General features: G+C 36.0%; 1 protein-coding gene across 4 annotated transcripts in view; it reads left to right on the top strand.

Moving 5' to 3' along the window:
* RB1CC1 (RB1 inducible coiled-coil 1) overlaps positions 1-21306 on the top strand; it is a 73683-nt gene that overhangs the window by 9184 nt on the left and 43193 nt on the right. For 3 of the 4 annotated variants that reach the window (XM_021386530.1, XM_021386531.1, XM_021386529.1), the window contains exons 2-7: positions 4203-4315; positions 6157-6284; positions 8000-8126; positions 8386-8556; positions 18700-18902; positions 19856-20291. In XM_021386530.1, the coding sequence (XP_021242205.1) occupies positions 6214-6284; positions 8000-8126; positions 8386-8556; positions 18700-18902; positions 19856-20291 (1008 nt within the window). In that variant the 5' untranslated portion in view covers positions 4203-4315; positions 6157-6213. Of the gene's footprint in view, positions 1-4202; positions 4316-6156; positions 6285-7999; positions 8127-8385; positions 8557-14868; positions 14924-18699; positions 18903-19855; positions 20292-21306 lie in introns of those variants that run through there. The other variant, XM_021386532.1, reaches the window with a different exon arrangement.

Here is a 21306-nt window from a genome sequence, read left to right as displayed (position 1 = left end):
GTGGAGGGCAGGAGTTTGGACTTCCTGGTCCTCTCTGATCTGGGAGATGATGCACTGAGGAGTACTTTGCAGATATGAAGTAATGCACTAAAAGCAAGGTATCTTTTACTGCTGATGTGTTTTCTGTGAAAGGAATGTAAAACCCCTGGGATTAAAGAGAAGCAATGACTTTGGCATAGCTTAGTTTAAATTCTAGGTAGTTAGATAAAAACGTGTTGGTAAACCAGATTGTTAAAATTTGGTTCGTAATGCCCCTTTAAGCACAAGCAGTGTAGATAAACATTGATTTTTGTCTGTGTCCTGCCCTGAGTGCTGTATTTTAGTGTTTTGAGTTTGTGAAGTTGGGAAGAATTGTACTATGAAGCAATGCAACAGTCGGAATTGGATAATGGAGTATGGATTCTGCACTTAATGGCAGAAATGGATGGCGAATGTAGCTATAGGACTATTTGTGGGGTGCTGTGCAACCCATGACGTCTGTGGTGTTTTTACAAAAAGGAAAGGTCTGTAAACAGACATTCGTTTCCTTTTACAGATGTAGAAACAATGAATGTGTCCTGCAATAAATAAGCTACATTTCAACATTTCTAAACAACGTGCACTGAAAGTACTGATCGACACAGACTTCAAAAGTACTTAGTTGTTTCAGAGTTTATATTGGATAGGGAAGTCTTGTGAGGTGAAGCAGATGTAATTCTATTGCAATGTAAACACAATATAGAGCAATGAAATTAATGTTACATTGTCAGCATAACGTACTCATGGCTGCTTTAGGTGTTAGGTAATACAACAAAATATGTGTCTGAATTAGTTCTTGAAGGTTTTTCTACTTCATGCTATTCTTACCTTTGCTTTTGTCACCTCATTCTTTTTCTTATATTCATTTCTACCATCTTTTGTCAGTTCTGGGAGTTGCTACAGCAATTCCTGTTTCTAAATTTTCAGCTTTTTTTTTTTTATGATGTTGCTAATAATTCTTGGCTGTTGATCATGTAACCTTCTATAATTTGAAAGATCATGTATACTGTGGAGATAATGCTGCAGGACAGTCTCCCATTATATAGTTAGCCTCTTTGGTAGTTGTCAAATGTTGTAATTTTTCAATGTCTATTAAAATAGATGTAAGTAATTCCAGCAGTGTAGCACTAAAAAGCTTGAACCTTGTTATATTGTTTCATAGCATTAAAGAAAAGATTGTGAAATTCTCTTAACAGCCTGTTGAAATAATGCAAACAGGAGAGTAATAAAATGTTTGTGTATATATTCTGTTGAAACTTGATTGTTTCTGACTTTCACCCTAAGCTTAAGTTAAGAACTTTTGTTACTGCTGAATTATATTCTTGAATTCAAGGAGCAAACTCAAAAAACAGTTTGAGGGATATGTAGCAGACTTGGCTTGAATTAGTCTACTTTAACCTGACTTCTTGAAGAGAAGAGGCTTAGGCAACTGCGAATGAATTTCATGCATCTCCCCCATTAACTAATCTTGGGCTTTGTTGGACAGGTTCAGCCAGGCCTTGTCCAGAGAAAAGAAGAGTAGCAAGAGCTCTCAATGTTAGTTTTCTTAAAGAGCTGTGAAAACAGGCAGCTGAGCTCAGTAGTGTCCTCAGCAGGACGGCTCCTGCTGCAGGGAGGACTACAGCCTGCCCTCAGTAGGCAACAGGGAATGTGCAGGGGAACTTAAGAGGAGTGGTCAGCAGGGAGAGGGAGGTGGTGGTCCCCCTCTACTCGGCTCTTGTGAGGCCCCATCTGGAGTATTGTGTCCAGGCCTGGGGCCCCCAGCACAAGAAGGACGTGGAGCTCTTAGAAAGAGTGCAGAGGAGGGCAACCAAGATGATCAGAGGGCTGGAGCACCTCTCCTATGAGGAAAGGTTGAGGGAACTGGGCTTGTTTAGTTTGGAGAAGAGAAGGCTCTGGGGAGACCTCATTGTGGCCTTCCAATACTTGAAGGGAGCATATAGATGGGAGGGGGATCGATTGTTTGTGAGGGTAGATAGCGATAGGACAAGGGGGAATGGTTTTAAGCTGAGACAGGGGAGATTTAGGTTAGATATTAGGAGGAAGTTTTTCACACAGAGGGTGGTGACACACTGGAACAGGTTGCCCAAGGAGGTTGTGGACGCCCTGTCCCTGGAGGCATTCAAGGCCAGACTGCACGTGGCTCTGGGCAGCCTGGTGTAGTGGTTGGCGACCCTGCACTTAGCAGGGGGGCTGAGACTCGATGGTCTTTGAGGTCCTTTTCAACCCAGGCCATTCTATGATTCTATGAACTCGGAATTCAAAGCGTATGTTCTTTGAAACCTTGCTTCACCTGACTCCTCTGTTTGTGGAAGTACTTAGTGAAACTCATGGCAACCTTTAGACTGGATAAACTCTACTTTTTTTTTTTAACTTTTATTTTTTCTTTTCTAAATAGTAACCTAATGGTGACAACGTGGGGAGATTTAGGTTAGATGCTAGGTGGAAATCCTTTACTCAAGTGGTAGTGAGGCACTGGCACAGGCTGCTCAGAGAATCTGTGGGTGCCCCATCTCTGGAGGTGCTCAAGGCCAGGTTGGATGGGGCTCTGGGCAGCCTGAGCTAGTGGGGAGCAGCCTGCCCACGTCAGGGGATTGGAAATAGATGATCTTTAAGGCCCCTTCCAACCCATGCCATTCTGTGATTATTTGTATGTACAAATTTGTCCTACTTGTCTGAGTGTAGCCTGGTTCCATCAGGACTGATTGTTAGCTTGTTTGTTGAGTGGAAGAAGCAGTGCTTGATTTCTGACTTTTTAATGGTCTCAAAGGAATTAAAAGGGTAGAGGTTATAGTACTGGGGACACCTTTGTGGTAGTAGTTTCTTACGATTTGTGGTAATGTCCATTACTTATATCTAGCAATATTTGCTTTAGATTGATTTTTGTCTGGATACACTTACTGCCAGTGGCCAAAAGAGGGACACTTCTGTTAGTAGTTTTCTAATAGTGATACTTAAACACATTGCTGTTTTCATTTTGTTGCACCTTTGCTTCTGAGCAGGTGATATATGTGCCTTTTCAATAGGTGGAAAGAAGGTGGCACAGGAGGGAGGAAGATAACTTAAAAGCTCAGATAACTAGCTGCTGACAAAGTGCCATCTGTTCCATGCATGTAAAATACAGTTGTGTAATTTTCTCCTTGATCATAATGTTTGCAAATTTGGGATGAAGAGGGTTTGTTTTTGATTTACCGTTAGTCACAAGTTGTGTAAAATGAGTTACGTGTTCTAATGGTTTTTGGGCTTCAGCAATCCTATTTTTAGTGATGGATTATCACCCTTTATAGTGCCTGATCATCTTCTCAGAAAGCTTGCTAGGGCATTAATGGAGTAGAAATAGTATTTGTTGCAATTCAGAGTTTGAGCGTGCAGTTTGCTGACTGTTGTTGTGGCAGTTGAACTCAGTGGGTTACTGAGCCCAATTGCTTGTCACTGCCTTCCCTGCCAAGGGCTCATTCTCCTTCAGCACTGCTATCTGACTGATAACAGTTAAAATGAGCTAAGTTAGCTTTAAAAGACTGCTGATCTGGCTCACTTTGGTTGTAGTTGTAACAGCAGTTCTGGGAGAGGAAGCCTGTGGTGGGGATGCCGCTGACAAGAAACTGCTTCTGGTAACATCTTCAATTTATAAGAACAACAACAGAAAGAAAAGATAATGAATGTTTTGCAAATAGGTGACTGGCTTAACAAGGTTACCTAAAGGAAAGGAGTGTTTATTCCTGAAGGAGCCCGTTGGATGCACTGCAAGATAAAGCTGTTGATTACACAGTAGTAGCATACATGCCATTTTACTCTCTATTCCCTTAGATCAATTGTGTTGTGACTTTCCTGATGCTAACAGCAAAACAGAAATAATTCTGCGCTGATTCTGAAAAAACAATTTCAGCTAATGGAAATTCAGGTAGTTCTTTTTAGTGAACTAACTTTCTTGTGTATACTGAAAAATGTTACAGACCACTATTTTAAATACAATTTATGCGGAAAAAGACTTAGGTGTGTAGCAGATCTGAGTGGACTTGTAACTAGAGGGCATTGTTAATAAAATAAAATTATGCAGTATTCTCTTTTCTCATTATTTTTCTTTATAGCATTGTCATTGATTTCAGCGTTAGTTGCAGTGGTAGCCATAAAATCTTGATATTTTAATGATACCTGTAATTACGTTCTATATGTTTTCTTTGCAGATCTTCTCTGGTTTTGAACAGCCATGCTACTCTGTTGCCAAAATCAAGTAAAGCAAATGTACATTTATTCTCTTGTATTTGAAGAAGGTGATAGCTTCGTGTAGCACCTGAAGGTAATTCTTTCTTTGCTTTAAGTTGGAAAGTCTGAGAGTGCTGATGTGTGCATGACAGATGCTGCCAAAAATATTTTTCATCTTGTTATTATTTTTTCTTTCAGTGCTTTAAATGGTTAGCTGTAGTGTTAAGAATGGGGAGGATTGATTACAGTTTCACTTTTTGTAAATGACCTGAATGAGGTTTCCAGACAGAATATCTCTTAAATACCACTGGTGTTTGCGAAGTAATTTTTATATGGAGACTAGATACAGTGCAATTATTTTACTGTAACTAGGTGGGAAAGAAGTGCTCCCTGCTGCTTGTTTTATCCTTGTATTTAATGTGTTTGTTTCTGATTTTACGGGGACCATAGTCACAAATAATGCCCTTTGTGAAAATAAGTTTCTCTATATTTCTGAGTCTCGTTTACTATATAGCTTAGAGTGGAAAATTGAATAATAAATTACTGCTAGTTTGTTCTTGAGGTTTGGGAGTTCTTGTTTGTTTACTAAGTTTCTTTGTGGTGTGTATTCTCTACTTCTATTTTTTTGACATGGTTCTCTTTCTAATATGATTTTCTTTCTTGATAATGTGCTACAATTAATGCTTGAAAAGTGTGCAGAAAGTCTGCGCGTTCATGGAAGAAAACTAATGACTTTCTGGAATTGTTCATCTGATTGAACTGCCTTCCTAGCCCTGCATGCTTTAATGATGGTTTTGTTATCTTCCTTTATAGTTTATGAGGCTTTTTATTCTGTAGACAAAGATAAATGCAAATTCAAGCTCATTTTAGAATAATACAATTAGCTGTGTAGATCTTGTGTGTGTTCTTTTCTTATTTCAGGGAAAGAGGGAGGTCTTACACTTCCTGTGAAGTAATTTAATACAGAAAGTCACTTCTGTAATGGTATAGAAATATAGCTGAGGCTGAAACTCCTACATCTTAACTTCTCATAACTCTTTCACATAAAAGAAAAATTACAGTGCATTAGTGACTGCAGTGGTACTGTACTTTTGCAGCCACTCCATTAGCACAGAAGAAATTATTCACAAATTTAAGAGCTTCTGAGGAGCAGAAGAGAAAAAGGTGCAGAAGTATGGAGCCTTTCAAAGATAAAATAACAAATCTAAGAATGTCTTACATAGCAATTACATGTTTTCTTCTGCTGTGTACACTGAAAAAAAACGTGCTTACTTAGAGTCGTTCATCTAGAAATTTTTAGGGCAAGGACTGAAAATATTTTGAAATGCAATTTTTGATCACTGCATAGTGGCTAGTAGTAATTAAGACCATAGAGTTAGCTGGTGCTAAAAACAGAAAAATCTGTAGATTTCTTGATTGTATCTGTACTTAACTAATAGTTTTTAAAAAATAATTTTTGGGTTTTGATGTTTCCTTTTATGTGAGTGGAAGAACAATGCCTGAGGGTAGTAACCTGTAGCAAGACTTTGCTGTAGGTTGGGGAGTGAATTCTTGGAGCGTAGACCATTCTGCTGTTTGTAAAGAGCAGAAAGGGTAACTGGAAATAACTGTATCGGGGATTTAAAAATGCATTTTATAACTAGAAAAAAACAGGTTGTGGTCTGGGATGGTGCCCATCTTCAACTGAAAGTTACCTTCCCTTCCCCTCCTTGTCCATCCCCATTGTACCTTTTCATGTGTTCCTCTAGCCCATTCACAAATCAGAAGGCTTCCCGTGCCCATGGTTCTTGTAAGAGAAGCATCTGCGTGTTTAGTAACAAAGAACTGGAATATGAAAGCCAACGTATTCACTCTCTATGTAGCTAAAATCTGTATAGTACATGCTTCTCATAACTCCTATGTGAAACTGACGCTTTTTTTTTTTTTTTTTTACAGTTTCTAAATGGTTTTAGCAGTGGACGTGATAAACTTCAGAATCCTAAAGAAATCATCATGAAGCTATATGTATTTCTGGTCAACACTGGAACTACCCTTACCTTTGACACAGAGCTTGCTGTACAAAAGTAAGGAAGTAAAGCAATTACTTTTTTGGAAAATCTGTTATAATTACATCTGGTCTTCTGTGATCTTTTGCTGAGTAGCATTTTTATTTTTTTTCTTATTGACATCATAAAAGAAAGTATGCATATTCTGGGGTTGCTTAGCCTGCAGAAAAGGAAACTGAGGGGAGACATGATCGCTCTGTACAACTGCCTTGAAGGGGATTGCAGGGAGGAAGATGTCAGTCTATTTTCTCATGTTCCAAGTAGCAGGACACAAGGAAATGACCTCAGGTTGTGCCATGGGAGGTTTAAATTGGACCCAGGAGAGGGTGGGTAGGCTTTGGAATGGGCTGCCCAGGGTAGTGGTGGTAGAGTTGCCATCCCTGGAGATGTTTAAGAGATGTGTGATTTTTCCAGTTGATTCTATGATTTGCTGATATGTCAATACCTCTGTATGCTCTCTGGTACATAGAGACATTCTGTCCTAAATTACAGTGAAGTACAGCATCTGAACTGCCAGACAGGGTATCTAATGGCCAGACATGAGCTGACTTTTTGCTCTAATAGTTTTTTGAGGAAAAATGGATGGCCGAGACAAAATACAAGACTATTCAGTTGAGCAGTTTAAATTCTTGTTCTCTATGTCTATAGAGAATTGCTCTTTCTAGCAAGGCTGCCTTTTTCTTGGATTCTTTGACTATCTCTGTACATGGATAGGTTAAGCCATTTTCCTAAAGAACATGGTAATGATATGCAGGTGCTTGTTTTGACAAAGCTAGTGGGTACAAGCTTGTGCTCGTGAAGTGTTTGTAGTGAATTAATTTTGTCACATTAAATCATAATTATTTTGGATAACTGATCTTAATTTTTCAAATACAGTATAGCCTGTAACGTTTTTATGCTACCTGCCAGTTACGTCAAAATCCCTGTTGGTTATTCACTTCATACTTACTGTTAAGTTTCTCAATACCTTTACACAGTGGTGACCACAGCGTGTTACAGTCTTGGTCAGTTAGTGTATCGTATGAATGATTTCTGTGTTGCTTTTCTGTTTGCGTGTGTAAAGACAAAATCTAGAATTGTCTAAAGTAGCAGTGTTGTGAAGATGTCATTACCTGGAATTAAAGCTGCTGGGGGAGTGAACGAGGCAGCGATGATGGTTTATTGATCTACTGTTTGCACATGAAAAATATCTTTAATGTTTATGTGCGTTTGTTGCATACACACAGATTGTTGAACTCCCTGTCAGTTGAGCATTATACTGCACTTCATACACACTAAATCAGAGTTGATGAGATGAAATTTTGCTTACGCAATGCATAACAAAGTATTAAGGACTCTTGTTGTAATCTTCTAGAGTTTCAGAAAGTCAGCTATGTGTTCATAAGGTAAACATTCAGAGAACATAATATGGTTTTTACGGGTATTATTCTAAACGCTTGATTTAATTCAGAATTTCAGCATGCTATAAGGTCTTATTGGAAGAAGATTGCTGATGATATATCAGTACTCTACAGGCTTTATTGCTTTAGCTGATGGCTTATTAGATGGACATCTAGAATGCAACGCATTACAGCCCTTATAAGACTTGGATATTTCATTGTGCAGAATAAAAATGTACCAATTATTTGAAAAGTCCTGCCTTGAAACAGAGAAGTTGCCTTATCTACATTACAGGAATCTGTGAAATTAAGAGACAAATGTTGATGTGACTTTCTCACCCCTGTTTTTTCTAGTGTGGCTGATCTGAAACATGCAATACAAGCAAAGTATAAGATTGCCATTCAGCACCAGGTGTTGGTTGTCAATGGAGGAGAGTGTATGGCACCGGACAGAAGAGTGTGTAGTTACAGTGCTGGAACAGTAAGTGCACGATGCATTCATAATCTGAACTATCCTTTACAGAGGAAGAAAAAAAGTATTTTACTAAGGGATTTTTAGGTATTTTTTCTTCAGTGTAGTGAGTTTGCTGGATTTCTTTACTTTGAGAAGCTTTTTTTTGAGTTCAGCTTACAAATGTAGAATGTTCTGCAGACACATTACTCATAGGATGGAATAATTGGTGATTGAACAGTGTATTGCCTTTACTTAATGTTTTGTTTCATTTTCTTTCTGAGTGTAGGACACCAACCCAATTTTCTTATTCAACAAAGAAATGATCTTGTGTGAGCGTCCACCAGCCATCCCCAAAACCACATTTTCAGCAGAGAATGAGATGGAATTGAAAGTAGAAGAATCTCTCATGATGCCTGCAGTTTTTCATACAGTGGCATCACGAACACAGCTTGCTGTGGTAAGTAAATTCTTAGTGTACTTGAACAACAAAGAGCAATAACCTTTTTGTATATCAGATTGGTAGCTTGATACAAACCTTGAAATAGTTTGTTCAAAAGGCAGTGAAAATAGCATGTTGGTGATGATATATTCTTCAAAGCCTTTGTTTCTAAGATTCAAGGTAGGTACTAAAACATGCTTGCTTCTTCAGCATCTTCAAAGCTTCTTTCAAAAGCAAATGTAATACAGCTTAATGGATGCATATGTTTTCAGCATTTGCAACATAAAAGCAATCTGGTTTCTTTGGGCTTGTGCCCTAATGCTTTGCCGCATTTTCCATGTCTTTAGTCTGCCTCAACCTGAAAAAAGAAAAGTTAGTTTGGAAATGCTGTTAACCCAGGTAGAAAATTTCCTGTGTAATTTTTCAAACTGCCTTTCTAACCTTCTGTTTCATTTTATACATCTAAATAACTGGTGAGGAATTTATAAAACTAAACTTCCTTTTCCCAAAATGTGTTCAGGTCTTTTCTTACTGAGTACTCACTCCTACCTGTATAGAAAGCAAACTTATGAGAATTCCAGTTTGATTATTTCCATATTACTCTGATAAGGAGGGACTAGTGCACTGCAACAAGGGCAGTAAGATACTGTGTGTATGCTCTGTGAACAGCTGCGTGTTTAAGAATGTGATGCAACGTTTTCAGTAGCTGAACTGATTGATTTTTGCTGTTAGTATCCTCACTTTTTCAAATTTAACATTCCAAATGTATTAACTGTTTTTGCTAACTCTAAGGATTATTTAAACTTCCAGCTGCTGGGATTGAAGGAATGGTTATGTTAGCACAGATTGAATAGTGGTGTATGTTTTTAGCATGTTGTCTTGGTAATAGTTTCTGATGTGTGTTTCAGTAGCAACTTCAGTGCAGTCCAGACAAATATTTAGCACTTGAAGTGACTGTTCTTTTTTTCTAATACCGTACAGCTGAATTCAGAGAAAAGTGTCGAGTCATGCTCATAGTATAAAAATTTTGTGGTTTTTTTTGTTTTTTTCCCTTGGCCTGTCAGGATTGGGAAAGTTAGCCTGAATAATCTAGCACTGACTTATTGTCTGATTTAAGGCAAGGATTGAATCCCATAAACAGTCTTCTCTAGCACTCTTCTCTCCATCACCTGCTGACAGTTATTACTGACTTAGTAAATAGGACCTTGAGTAATTGGGAATCTGTGAATCGTATGACTCTCATACTGAGAACAGTAGTGATGGGAAGAGTAGGAGGTTTTCATCTGAACTACTTACTTCACGAGTGTGAGAATTGTGTGCCTTTTTTTCCAGCAGCTGAGACTGAAAATGTTTTAAAATTGTTTTTCTGTGAGGTGTTAAGAAGATTTTATGAAAGTCATTAAGACTGGTATCTGTTAAATGTTTAACATATTAATGGATTTGATAGAAAAGGGTGTTACATTCTTCATGTATGTTTTTTACTTGTAATGAAAGTGAAAGGTGGTGTTACCAAGTCTTTTGTTTCTTATTGTTGATATTTTCTCTACTTCTTTTACCCCATCTCTGAAGGGGAAAAATTAAAGTGGCAATTATGTGATCTTGAAGATTTCCAATTTTAATTTTGGCCCAGTGAAATTAGTGTATACTGGTAAATAAATTGATTTAATTATTCTGGATCAAGCTTTTTGTATTCCAGTAGTTGATTGTTAGTTTTTGCTTTTGTTTCTGTAATAAGAATGCTTCTACTTAAAGCTGAAAATAATTGTTAGTGCTACTTTCTCTTCCCCTTCAATTATGAAGGATGTATTAATATGCAGAACAAGCAACTTTATTGCAGTGTTTCTATGTTGAAGTAGTTGATTATATCTTAACTTGTTCTAGTGACGTGTCTTCTGTAAGGGAAGTGCATATTTCAGAAATAATCTCCAAGTCTGTGTGAAGTATGGATTTTATTGGCCAACCGGAACTATAGCATTTAACTTAAAACTATGAAGTTTACCTGGAGATTGATCTTAAGCTAATTTCCATGAAGTAAAGGAATCTTTTCATGCTTGGTGGCATCTGTTAATATTTTTGATAGTGCGGGGGATAGTCATAATATTTGGAAGGTCTTTAATTCTACTTTAGTAGAATTGAGTTATTCTGGCAAACACGTTAATTTCTAAAAAATTGTCCTTTGTCCTATTCTTTTGAGGAAAAAAAAAGTAATAAAGACTGAATAGATAGTATAAAGACACAACAGATTTAAGAATATAACTGTCAGTTAATTTTATCCAGTATTTTAAATATTTCAGAATCACAGGCTCTGTATTTGGCTGTGAAAATGCATTGGGTACTTTTCTGGGAGTTCAGGGGAATAAGAAAACCATCCTACATGATGGAAGTTGAGAAAATAGGCTGATCTAACTTAAGATGTACCAAGGTGTGAAAATGCCACAAAGGAGTACTGCAGTGTTGTACTAAAGCAGTCTGTCTTGCTGCCTGCTTGAAACATATTGAGCAGCAGTTCAGAAGAAACTGAGGGAAGGCTATTAATGTGTTGAGAAAATTGATCTTCTTTAAAGTTCTTTGTAAGTATGTGATTTGGGAGGAAGAGGAAACATGGGAATCCTTCTCACAAATGATTAAGATATGGGGAGTGGAAGAGAGCCTCTGAACTGTCAAAGCTGTGAGAACGATGTGTACAGTATACTTAATGTGGTTTTGGATGCCAGACTTAAAGTAAAATGAAAAATCTTTATACTAAAGATCCGAGGCTTGCCTTGTTGTAGAGATAGAGGAGATTTCCTGTGTTACTAGAAAAGCAGAGTTCCAGTAGTAAATAGTGTTTTTGCCTGTTCTAATTACTCAGGGAATGTAACTAATTATAGTTCATTAATAATAGGCATTAATTACACTGAAAGATGTTTTGCGTTAGGAAAATAGAAGTTGTAATCTAAATTGTTCCTTGTAATACAAAGTTGTCTTCTGTCAAGATTGAAACATTAATGTACAACTATTTAAAAGTAGTGGATAATATTTTATAGCTGCCAGTTTAATTTTTATTTGGAATCTGTTCTGCCCAGAAGACAAGCTGTGAAATTTTAAAATCAGACTTGATAAGAAATATAAAAGAAGTAGTAAAAACTGCTTAGAAGTTAGCTTCCAACTTACTTTGCAGGACCTCTTGTAGCTCGTGGCCTACTTCTTATTTAGTAATAGGCAAACTTGGTTTCTTGTATGGAAGGTTACATGTGTTTTGGAGTGATGGCTTTTGTTTTCATATTGATTCTGCCTCATTTGAAGTCTATTTGAAAACTATTGAATTTAATCAGTTTTTCAGTATGTGAGTTGTACTGTGCTGTAGAACTGTGTCAGAGAGTTTTTTGATTCTTACTTGGAGCTTTATTTGTACTGTAGAGAAAGTAGACAGATATTTCTGATATACTTTCTGAGCTATACTTTGTATATACTGGTAAATAGTCTTTTACAGTTTTTATTTGCAAAACCAAGCAGTTCCACATTCTCCTTTAACAAGTATTTTTTATAATTTTTTTCTTTGTTTTCTTCACATCGTTAGTTGCCTAAGGTCTTATTTTATATCTTTCCTTTGTTAGATGGACAGCCATACCTGACCACCAATGATTTAAATTTTGCTTTTTCTGTCTATTTTTGTCATAAGTTTCTGATATCCTTAATGTTTCAGCTTAAACAAAAGTTGTCTTCTAGCTCACAGTGGAGGCACAGTTCTTTTCGTGTCTTAAAGATAGTTAAATCTTTTGAGTTAGGTGATTAGTCATACTCTGTGGATTACTTTAGGAATATAGGTACAACAACATTGTTATAACTGGAATTATTGTTGAAAAAAGAGTCTTTTAAGATATCTGAACTAATTTTGCTACTTCATGGCTTTTTCTTCCAGTTCATTAATTCAGAAACATGGGGATTAAAAAAAAAAAACAGCAGAAGTGTACCATTTTTCAGTAATATCCATGGAAGATTTTTTTTGTCTGCGTTTTTCGTTCTTTGTCCTACATGAGCAAGCCATTGTCACCTAAATAGCTTGATTGCTTTTATGGATTGAATGAACCAAGTTAATTCCACTTACAAGTACAGTTTTTTCATGAACAAGGAACCTAAAATGTCTTTAAAATGTTTGCACTCTCATAACTTTTTTTCCTTATTGTGTAGAGATAGGTTAAGGCAGCTGTTATTTTTTTTTAATTTTCTTTGTTTAATAATATACAATTTTTAACTTCTACGTAGCCTAGTTTAGATCTTAATATCTCCCAGCCAATACCTCCCAACCTCTCATCATGCTTGTGTCAAGCTTATTAACACCTCTTTCTTCTTCCACTGTTTTCTATGATTATCATACCAAGATAAATTATTTTTCTTTGCTTTCATTAATTTAATATCTATACAGATGTCCATAAGTTCTTGTGTTGCTTTTTTTTCCATGGTGATCTCACTATGTAGAGTTCACAGTGTAAAGATTTTGTAGCTTTAAAGAAACTACATCAGTTGCCGCACTTTGTTCCTTTACTGATTAAACTGCCATTCTTTTGTCAAACGTAGCAACGTGTTGGCTTATTAACCTTTTCAAATTGTTTTTGTCAGATAGTCTTTATTCAGTGTTTTTTATATCTACTGTCTGGCTTTTACATCACAGTTAAAGCAGATATTTCCGTTTCCTATCTAAGCATCTTGGTTTCTCTTTGGCTAAAAATTTGCTGGACAGCATGTCTTTTTGCAGCTAGTCTAGTTTCCCACTTCCAGTTCAGCAGTGTTGGCCTTGAGCTCTGTAGTATGTGAACGATGAGACGCACAGAGTGCTTTCAAAAGTTACAAACTCTCAAGCACAGGGGATTACAAGCTATTCTCTACACAGTGCGTTGTGCAGTAAACTGTTCTACAAATGTTTTCTAATCTTTTGGTCTTTTAGCACCGCTGCTAAAAACTTTTTGTAGCTCAGCTTTTAGAATATTTAGTTCAGTTCTTCTTAAGTAATTTAACTGAAATTTCCACACTGTTTGTCCAAGAAGAAGGTTATTGGAAACTTGGACTTTTTGTTAGGAGTTATCTTTCACGTTTCATTTGACATCGTTGCTGTCATCATCAAACTGTCAATTCCAGTCAGTTTTTATCTTAGAGATAAGAGTGAGAAACTGTGTGGTTGTTTCATTTGGTTACCTAAAACCGTGACTGTAGTCATAGCACATCATTCTTGATTTAGTTCCAAATGCTTTGTAACTCTTAGTGAAGAAATAGAGGCATGCTTCTTGAAAGCTGTGTAGCTGCTGTTTAAACAAGTACTCTCTCACCTTGATTAGGAAGCTACTGTGACATCCACTGCAAAAGAATTACTTTGAAATTTTGTTCTTTAAGGAGTTGTAATGATTCTAACAACTGCGTGACTAAATTGTTCTTATTCTTTTTGGCTAAAAGGTCTAATAGCCACAAACACTTCTAGCTCCTTCATGGAAGTCCAGACCTATTGTAACTTAGATTAGTGATCGATCTAATAATCTTTTAATATAATTGAGCTGGGTGGGGTTAAAATAGAATAGCTTTTATGATTAGATGTGTTTTGTTTGGCCTTTGTGACCAAGCTGTCTGATAACTCAGTAGTACGGAGGAGAAAAAAAAGACTTGAGTGACTTGTAATCAAGCTAGCAGAAGTTACTGCTTGCATTGTACGCCTTTGATTCGTTGGCTGTGTGTTTTACATCAGTTTCTCATATCCTTTTCAGTGCTAAATTGTCACTTGACTTCTTGCAGCCTGCTTTTAGGATCACTGCCAAGAGCTGGTGAAAACAGGGACTAAGTCATTACGCTACAAATAGCTTGGTTCTGTATTGTGCTGCTGAAAAAATACCTTATGAATGTGTAATTAGTCATGAACTGTATGGACAAATGTCCAAAGGACACAGTCGCTAAAATGGACAGGTTTTAAAAAAGAATGGAATATCAGCTGCCTAATGAAAGAAGAGAAATCACCATGAAATCTCTAGTCTCCCTCACAAATTAACTGTTGCAGTTACAAGTTCTAAAATTGGGAAGTGGTTAGTCTAGTAGCGTTACTGTTGTTTTCGGATGAGGTGTATGAAGAGGGATATTGGCAATCAGGATGTTGGTTACCTTTGATTACCTTTTGTGGAAGCACTTATCCTCTATTGTACTGTGTGAATGTGTGTAACTTCACTTTCAGGGATCCTTTGTGGTGGCCTGAGGTTGATTTTTTTTTGTTGTTGTTGTTGCTGATGACTTAAACCTCTAAGGAGTCCTTTTTACAGAATTCCAGACATATGGCAATAGAGGACTTTGATGACTTGTTTCCTTTTACCACAGGGTTGTAGAGAATGGAAAGAGCCCTGCATTTCCTGAGAACTTTTGTTCTGTAGAGGTAAGTCCAAAGAGCACTTAAGACAACTGGACCTTCCCAAGATTTATTTTTTCCATTCAGTTGAGCAAAATTAGGATGACAGGATGCAAGGACAAAGTCTTGAAATTAATGAGAAATTAACTTTACCAGTTATTGTTTTAGCTTAAGTCATGGGAGGAAATAAAGTAAAATTTCTGTTAAAACATCCAGACAAAATTAAAAAAAAAAAAAATCTTTCTAGTGGGCTTGTGAGTTTCTTGGCATATATGAAAATGAAGATGCCTTTATTTATTATTCAACATAAATGGACAAGTTGGGTTTGTCTAGTCTTGTCTCAGTAGTGGAGCTTCTTGAGATTTACATTCCAGCCATATGGTGAAACTGTCAGTACTGTAGGTGTGCAGGTGTATCTGAGTAAGATGGGCATAGCTGTGCAAGGCAACTAGTTGTTGTTTTTTTATTCTCTGAATCACTGGGTGTCTCTAAATTACTCATTAATTGATCCGTGAAAAATCATTGACAAAGGCATACCAGTTGTTAGGCAGGCTTAATTTTCTGTGCTGGAGCTGGCAACTTTATTGAGAAGTGTTAAAACATATGGTGACTTGCAGGCCTATGTTTATATGCCTGACGTAATTCAGTTTTTAGACGTTATTAATTTAGCAGGGAACTGTTAAATTCTTTTGTGCATGCAGGTATACTGATTGTGAAATAGATTGTTCTTCTCCTGACGTAGCTTGAGGATGTCTCCCCTTAAAAATAGTGCGTGGAAAAGGCAGGGAAAATAAGCCCAATCACTTGTAGCTGCATTCAGTAGAGATGAAATGATAACAAAGATACATCTACGCAGATTTTATTTTGTTAACTACTTCTGAGCTACTGAGGAAACATTTATTGTCTCAGAATCATACTTATGATTACTTTCATAATGGAATTTTTTTGTTTTAATATTTGTGTCTTGTGTGTAGATAAGCTGCAGCTCTTTGTTCTCACTCAGAATTAACCTGGTTAAATAGTTAGATGGTATTGGAGTATTTTTACATAGCAGTTTCTAGGCCTGTTTCTGTTATGTGACAGATCTTGACAGTTAATGGAATGCCCCTGTGTTACATGTTTTCTAAAAATTATTAATTTGTCTCTGGGGGAAATACTGTTGTTTAGTCTTTCACTTTTCTGGGAGTCCAGCTTCTGGGACTCAGCTCTTTGGCTTGGATAAACTTGGGTAAATCATCACAGGTCAGGCTGCTAGATAACAATTGTCAGTGCTGGTTGTCTCTGGTCATCTGTAGCATAACAAACACTCTCAGTTGTAATGAACTTAGGTTCTCAAGGGAGCATCAAGAATGACGTAGAAAATAGGACAAAGCTAACTTTACAACTTCTTACTCCAATTTTGAATAATAAAAACATATTCAGCTTAAAAATAAATAAATAAAGCCTGAGTTGAGAGTATATCTTGAGGCAGAGTATCTGATCTTACTAAGCCTAGTGTGTGCATCTCCTCATTATACAGTTGATTTGTGCAGTGCCAAGTCAATTTGTCCAAGGGAAAATAGAACTGACAATAGTTTCTACCCAGGGCTTTTAAATAAATATTTTTGTTTGGTGATGAGGTAAGTCCAGTCTTTATTTTCCCCGTCATGCAGTGATAACCACTTGAAGATACTGCTGCTTAAGAAGACTTTGGGGTCAGTTTAGATTTTGTAGATGGTTTTAGTCTTCAAACTAATGGGTGGTTCTGCACGTGCTCTTGCCTTTGGGATTCTTGCCAAGAGTTTGGTTGAATTTGGGAAGGGAATAGTGTTTGTGGGTTGAAAGTAGGATGCTTATTTACATTCACAAGGCACACGTTAGAACACAATGAATAAATTTAGTTGTCTCTTCAGCTTCATATTTTTGGTATACGTTTAAGTATACCTTATGGCAAAATAATCTATTCTTCTGGTTCTCAATATGATAATTAAGAAAGAAGATACTCTTTTTTCATCTGCTGCAGAAATTGCATTTGAGAAATTTGTGTTCAAGAATTTTTTCTTAATTTTTCAAGTTGTCAGTATTACAGTAGTTTACGTGTGTGTGTTTAAATTGTATAGAGGGACTAGATACAGCATTGACATCTGCAAGTCATTATCTAGAGGCTATCTGGATGCTGTTCAAGTTGTGGTACTACTTTTTTTTTTGACTTGGGAGGTGAGAGCTGTGCTGCAAATAAAGTAGATGTTCTTCTCAAGCTTGAAATCCTTCCTGTCACGTGTACAGAAGGTGAACAGAGTTCAGAAAACAAGACATAGTGTCTTGTTGAAGTAGTAAAAATTTGTAATAGCTTTTGATTTCCTTGGGGTTTTACGTATAAATGGTTGTATATGTGTTGTTCACCTGCTGATTACTGATACCAGTAATTTGAAGGACAATGGAATCTTGTGATGCTGCTGGAGAAAAAGGCTTGAATTTTCAAATTTTTTTTTAGAGGCTTCATAACTTAGCTATTGTCCATATTCTGAAATATTCAGATAAGAACTCTGCTGTTTTGTGATTTGTTTTGAGAAGGCAAGTGTTATTGTTGGGTTTGAAACTGTTGTGTGTTATGCATATGTACTGTTAACCATGTGTTCAGAAGCAAACGTAATCTGTAATAAGAGTCATAGGGTTGGGTTTTAGTACTGCTTTTTCACCACAATTAACTTGTTTCTCCATGTGTAGTTTCTTACGTATACTATAAAAAAGGAAAGATATGCATTCAGTTTAGTTCAACAATGTGGACAACCTACAAAAAGTTGTATAATTTTCTTTCTTGGAGGGTAGGCTGAGGAGAAAATTTCCAGTGTATGTTGTTGATAAAATGTTGAGCTGAAGGATTTATTGTGACATCTGTTTTGTTTTCTCATTTGGCGTTTGGGAAGTCGCTCTAGGGGATGAGGGTGGCACTCTATTTTCTTAATAAACTTTAAATAGATTTTCTACTAATAGTTAGAACTTTGGAGTTGAACACAATAAGACGTTGCTATTTGTGCGCTTTTAAGAGGATGTAATACTTGCCATATCTAGGTCTCCGTTTAATTACTACCTAACTTATCAGAGATAAAATTCTCACCTTCTTATGGTGTTTCAATGCTTCTTTGTCATCCAGTTGTTTAACAGAAAAGCTTCCACGTTGGTTTGCGTGCACCAAGTTTCAGGATGTAATTTAGAGTTTTGTGGACACTGTGCATTGCTTCTTATTGTGTTACATCTGGTTTATTAATCACTGGAAATATTTGAGTGAGGAATCACTCAAGGAAAATGGAAATGCCCTCCCATTTTCCTTATGCATCTCTCCCTGCATCTGATGCACTGTGCTTCTACTGGCTGATGCTGCAATTCTTTGTCTTGTTCTGAGTTTGTTTGGCTCATCAGTAGTTTTCTCCTTAATTGACCTTGTTTACTGACTCTATTGGATTACTACAAATGTAATTATGCGTGCACTGAATAATTTATATTGGCAGCATTTAATTAATTCCATGAGGTTTGATATTATATTGTTTTTTTTTCTGTTTGGACCTGCAACTTTTAACCTGCCTGTTCATAAGAAAAATAATTCTCAGTAAATGATCCATAATTTTTCTATCTTCTTTTTTCTTTTTTAAGAGTAAGGGAAGTTTTGTTGGTCTTGGTTGAAATTTACAGGTTCCAGTTAACACTTTTTATCTTTTTTTATCTTTAATATTTTCTCAGTCTCTTACTTTTCAATGATAACAATATAAAACATCACAAATCTATCTAGAGTGACTTGCATTTTTTTGTTGGATTTTTTTTGGCAGGAAATGTATGAAGTTGCCAAGAAGCTTTGCTCGTTTTGTGAAGGTCTTGTACATGATGAACATCTTCAACATCAAGGCTGGGCTGCCATAATGGCCAACTTGGAAGATTGTACATACTCTTATCAAAAGCTGCTTTTCAAGTTCGAAAATGTATATTCAAGCTATTTGCAGTCCATAGAAGATATTAAGTTGAAACTTACACAGTAGGTTTGCCATTAAACTTCAGTCTGTGTCTCCAAAGCTACTATATTTTTTGTGTTGTATATCTCTTGCTTGTTCTAATTAATCAGGCATGTATTTGATAATGTCTCTAAAAATATTCTTTCTGTTGTATACTAGTGATTTTTAATGGACATTTTTTCATTGCTTTCATCAGTACTCAGAAACCACTACTGAGTTATTGCAAAGACTATGCTCACTAATGAACAGCTGTTTAAGAGCTGGAGTCCTTCCAAATGTGCACTGGAAACGTCTAGATAATAAATTCAGATATTAAACAATATTTTAACCACATACTTCTGAATTAATTCTGAATAAACTTAAACATATATTAAGAATAATGATCTATGTTGCAAATTTGAAGCTATTTTTAATGCAAATTATGGATGTTACTTGAAGGAAAATATTTGGCATCTTTCTGGACATTATAGTATTATGGTATTTCTATGAGTGATGTACCTGATAGAATGTCAACTACTTGAGGTAAACTGTATTTATGTTTCATTTCTTTTTTAAGAAAAAAAAAGAAATTGAACTCTATAGCTTTTAACAAATATATAGAAATTATTCAAACTCTGCAGATATATTCACTCAGGGCAATCAGTCTTTGCTGGTAAGCATTGGTGTGTACCCATGCAGAATGCAAAAATAAGTCCCAGGTGTGTGTTTGAAATGTGGGCATGCCTCATTTTATCAAACTGTTGTGTTTTTTCTTGTTTTGGTCATTGCATTGTAAGTTTACTCTGAAGTTCATATTCTGCAGTGAAAGAGAGCGAAAGTTGTAACTACTTATGAAATTGATACTGAAGACAGTACTTTGAAAGGGTAGTCAGCAAATTCATTTTGAATATAAATAACACTTTAATTATGGGTGCTTTATGTCAGCTTTTGTAATTGGATACTGACAACTTCTTGTTTTCACCCTTTTTTAAAAAAGCTTGGGTTCTGCTGTCTCTGTCATGGCCAAGATACCACTGCTGGAGTGCCTAACAAGACATAGTTACAGGGAGTGTTTAGGACGACTGGATTCATCAGCAGAGCATGGAGGGGTGGAAAGTGAAGAAACTGAGAATGGGAAATCTTCTCAACTGGTGCTTTATTCTGATGTATCTAAAGTGGACAATAAATCAATGTTAGCATCATTTTGCAAGTCAGTTGAACATTCAGCTTTAGAAGGCACAAATCCTGAAAACGTAAAAGATGATAAGGAGTCTGGTCAAAATACTACTACCCGGGACAATGAAACATCAGTAGAACTGAAAGATGATGATCAGCCTTCCTTCAATGTGTCTTTATTAGACTGGATAAATGTTCAAGATAGACCTAATGATGTTGAATCACTGGTCAGAAAATGCTTTGATTCTATGAGCAGGGTAAGTTAATTATTTTTCTTTACACTCAAATTTTATTGGGCATTTGCTATGGGATGTTTTTGTTCATCTTCCAGGTGCTGGTTCTTCTGAAGTGATTCAGCTGTCTGTAGCTTATTGTTTCTCAAATAACTTTCTAATGGTAACCAAAAAAAGAGTGAGGGAGGGTGGAATACTTCGAGTGAATTCTTGAGTTTCAGGAATGTAACCTTTAAGAAAATTTTTAGTTTTGCAGTGAATGCTCATTATCTTAGTGGAATTTTTGTTTGCTTTTGACCATTCTTTATGGTAAGCCAGTGGCTTCTTGGAGCTTTTAAACAAAGCAACTTCAGATCTTAGTTGATTGTGTTTTTACGCTTATAGTAAAATACCCATGGACCAAACTCAGTATTATTCTGTACTTATAAATACTGAAATATTTATTAAAATATAGGTCAAATTCATGTGCTTAATCATGTTTTTGTTTGAATACCATATATATATATGCATATGTATTACTCATCAATCGATACAGATGTATTCACAAGAACACAATATATTATTTTGTATTTCTGTTGATAAAAGAAGAAAAAATTACTCATTTTCTTTCCAAATGTCTTTCAACCATTGTAACCTTTTACTTTGAGATTCCCTCCTTTCTTCTGTGCTTGTTCCTTTCACTATGGTTTATATTTCTTAAATAGTTTAACTTTGTTTGCGTAGGTATAATATTATTGCAACTCAATATACTTATGACAAAGAAAATAAATTTTAATGTCTTGGACGCTTTATTTTGTTTTTAAGGTAAGTCTGGAAGACTGTCTCAGTTATGTCTAAGCCCCATCTGTTATAAGGATCATTATCATGTAATTGGCTTTACACATTGATTTTTATGAGTTCTACTTTAAAAGAAATGGTTTATCTCTTAAAAATCATTGTTTTAAGAGAGACATTAAACAGTCCTTCAAAATAAATTATAGCGATACTAAAGTAACAGAAATGAAAAAAAAGTTAAATCATTATTGTACCTTATTTGGAT

Source organism: Numida meleagris, chromosome 2, assembly GCF_002078875.1.
Source record: "Numida meleagris isolate 19003 breed g44 Domestic line chromosome 2, NumMel1.0, whole genome shotgun sequence".
Classification (NCBI taxonomy): Eukaryota; Metazoa; Chordata; class Aves; order Galliformes; family Numididae; genus Numida; species Numida meleagris.
Note: the sequence above shows the minus strand (reverse complement) of the source record. Positions and strands in the feature narration are given on the sequence as shown.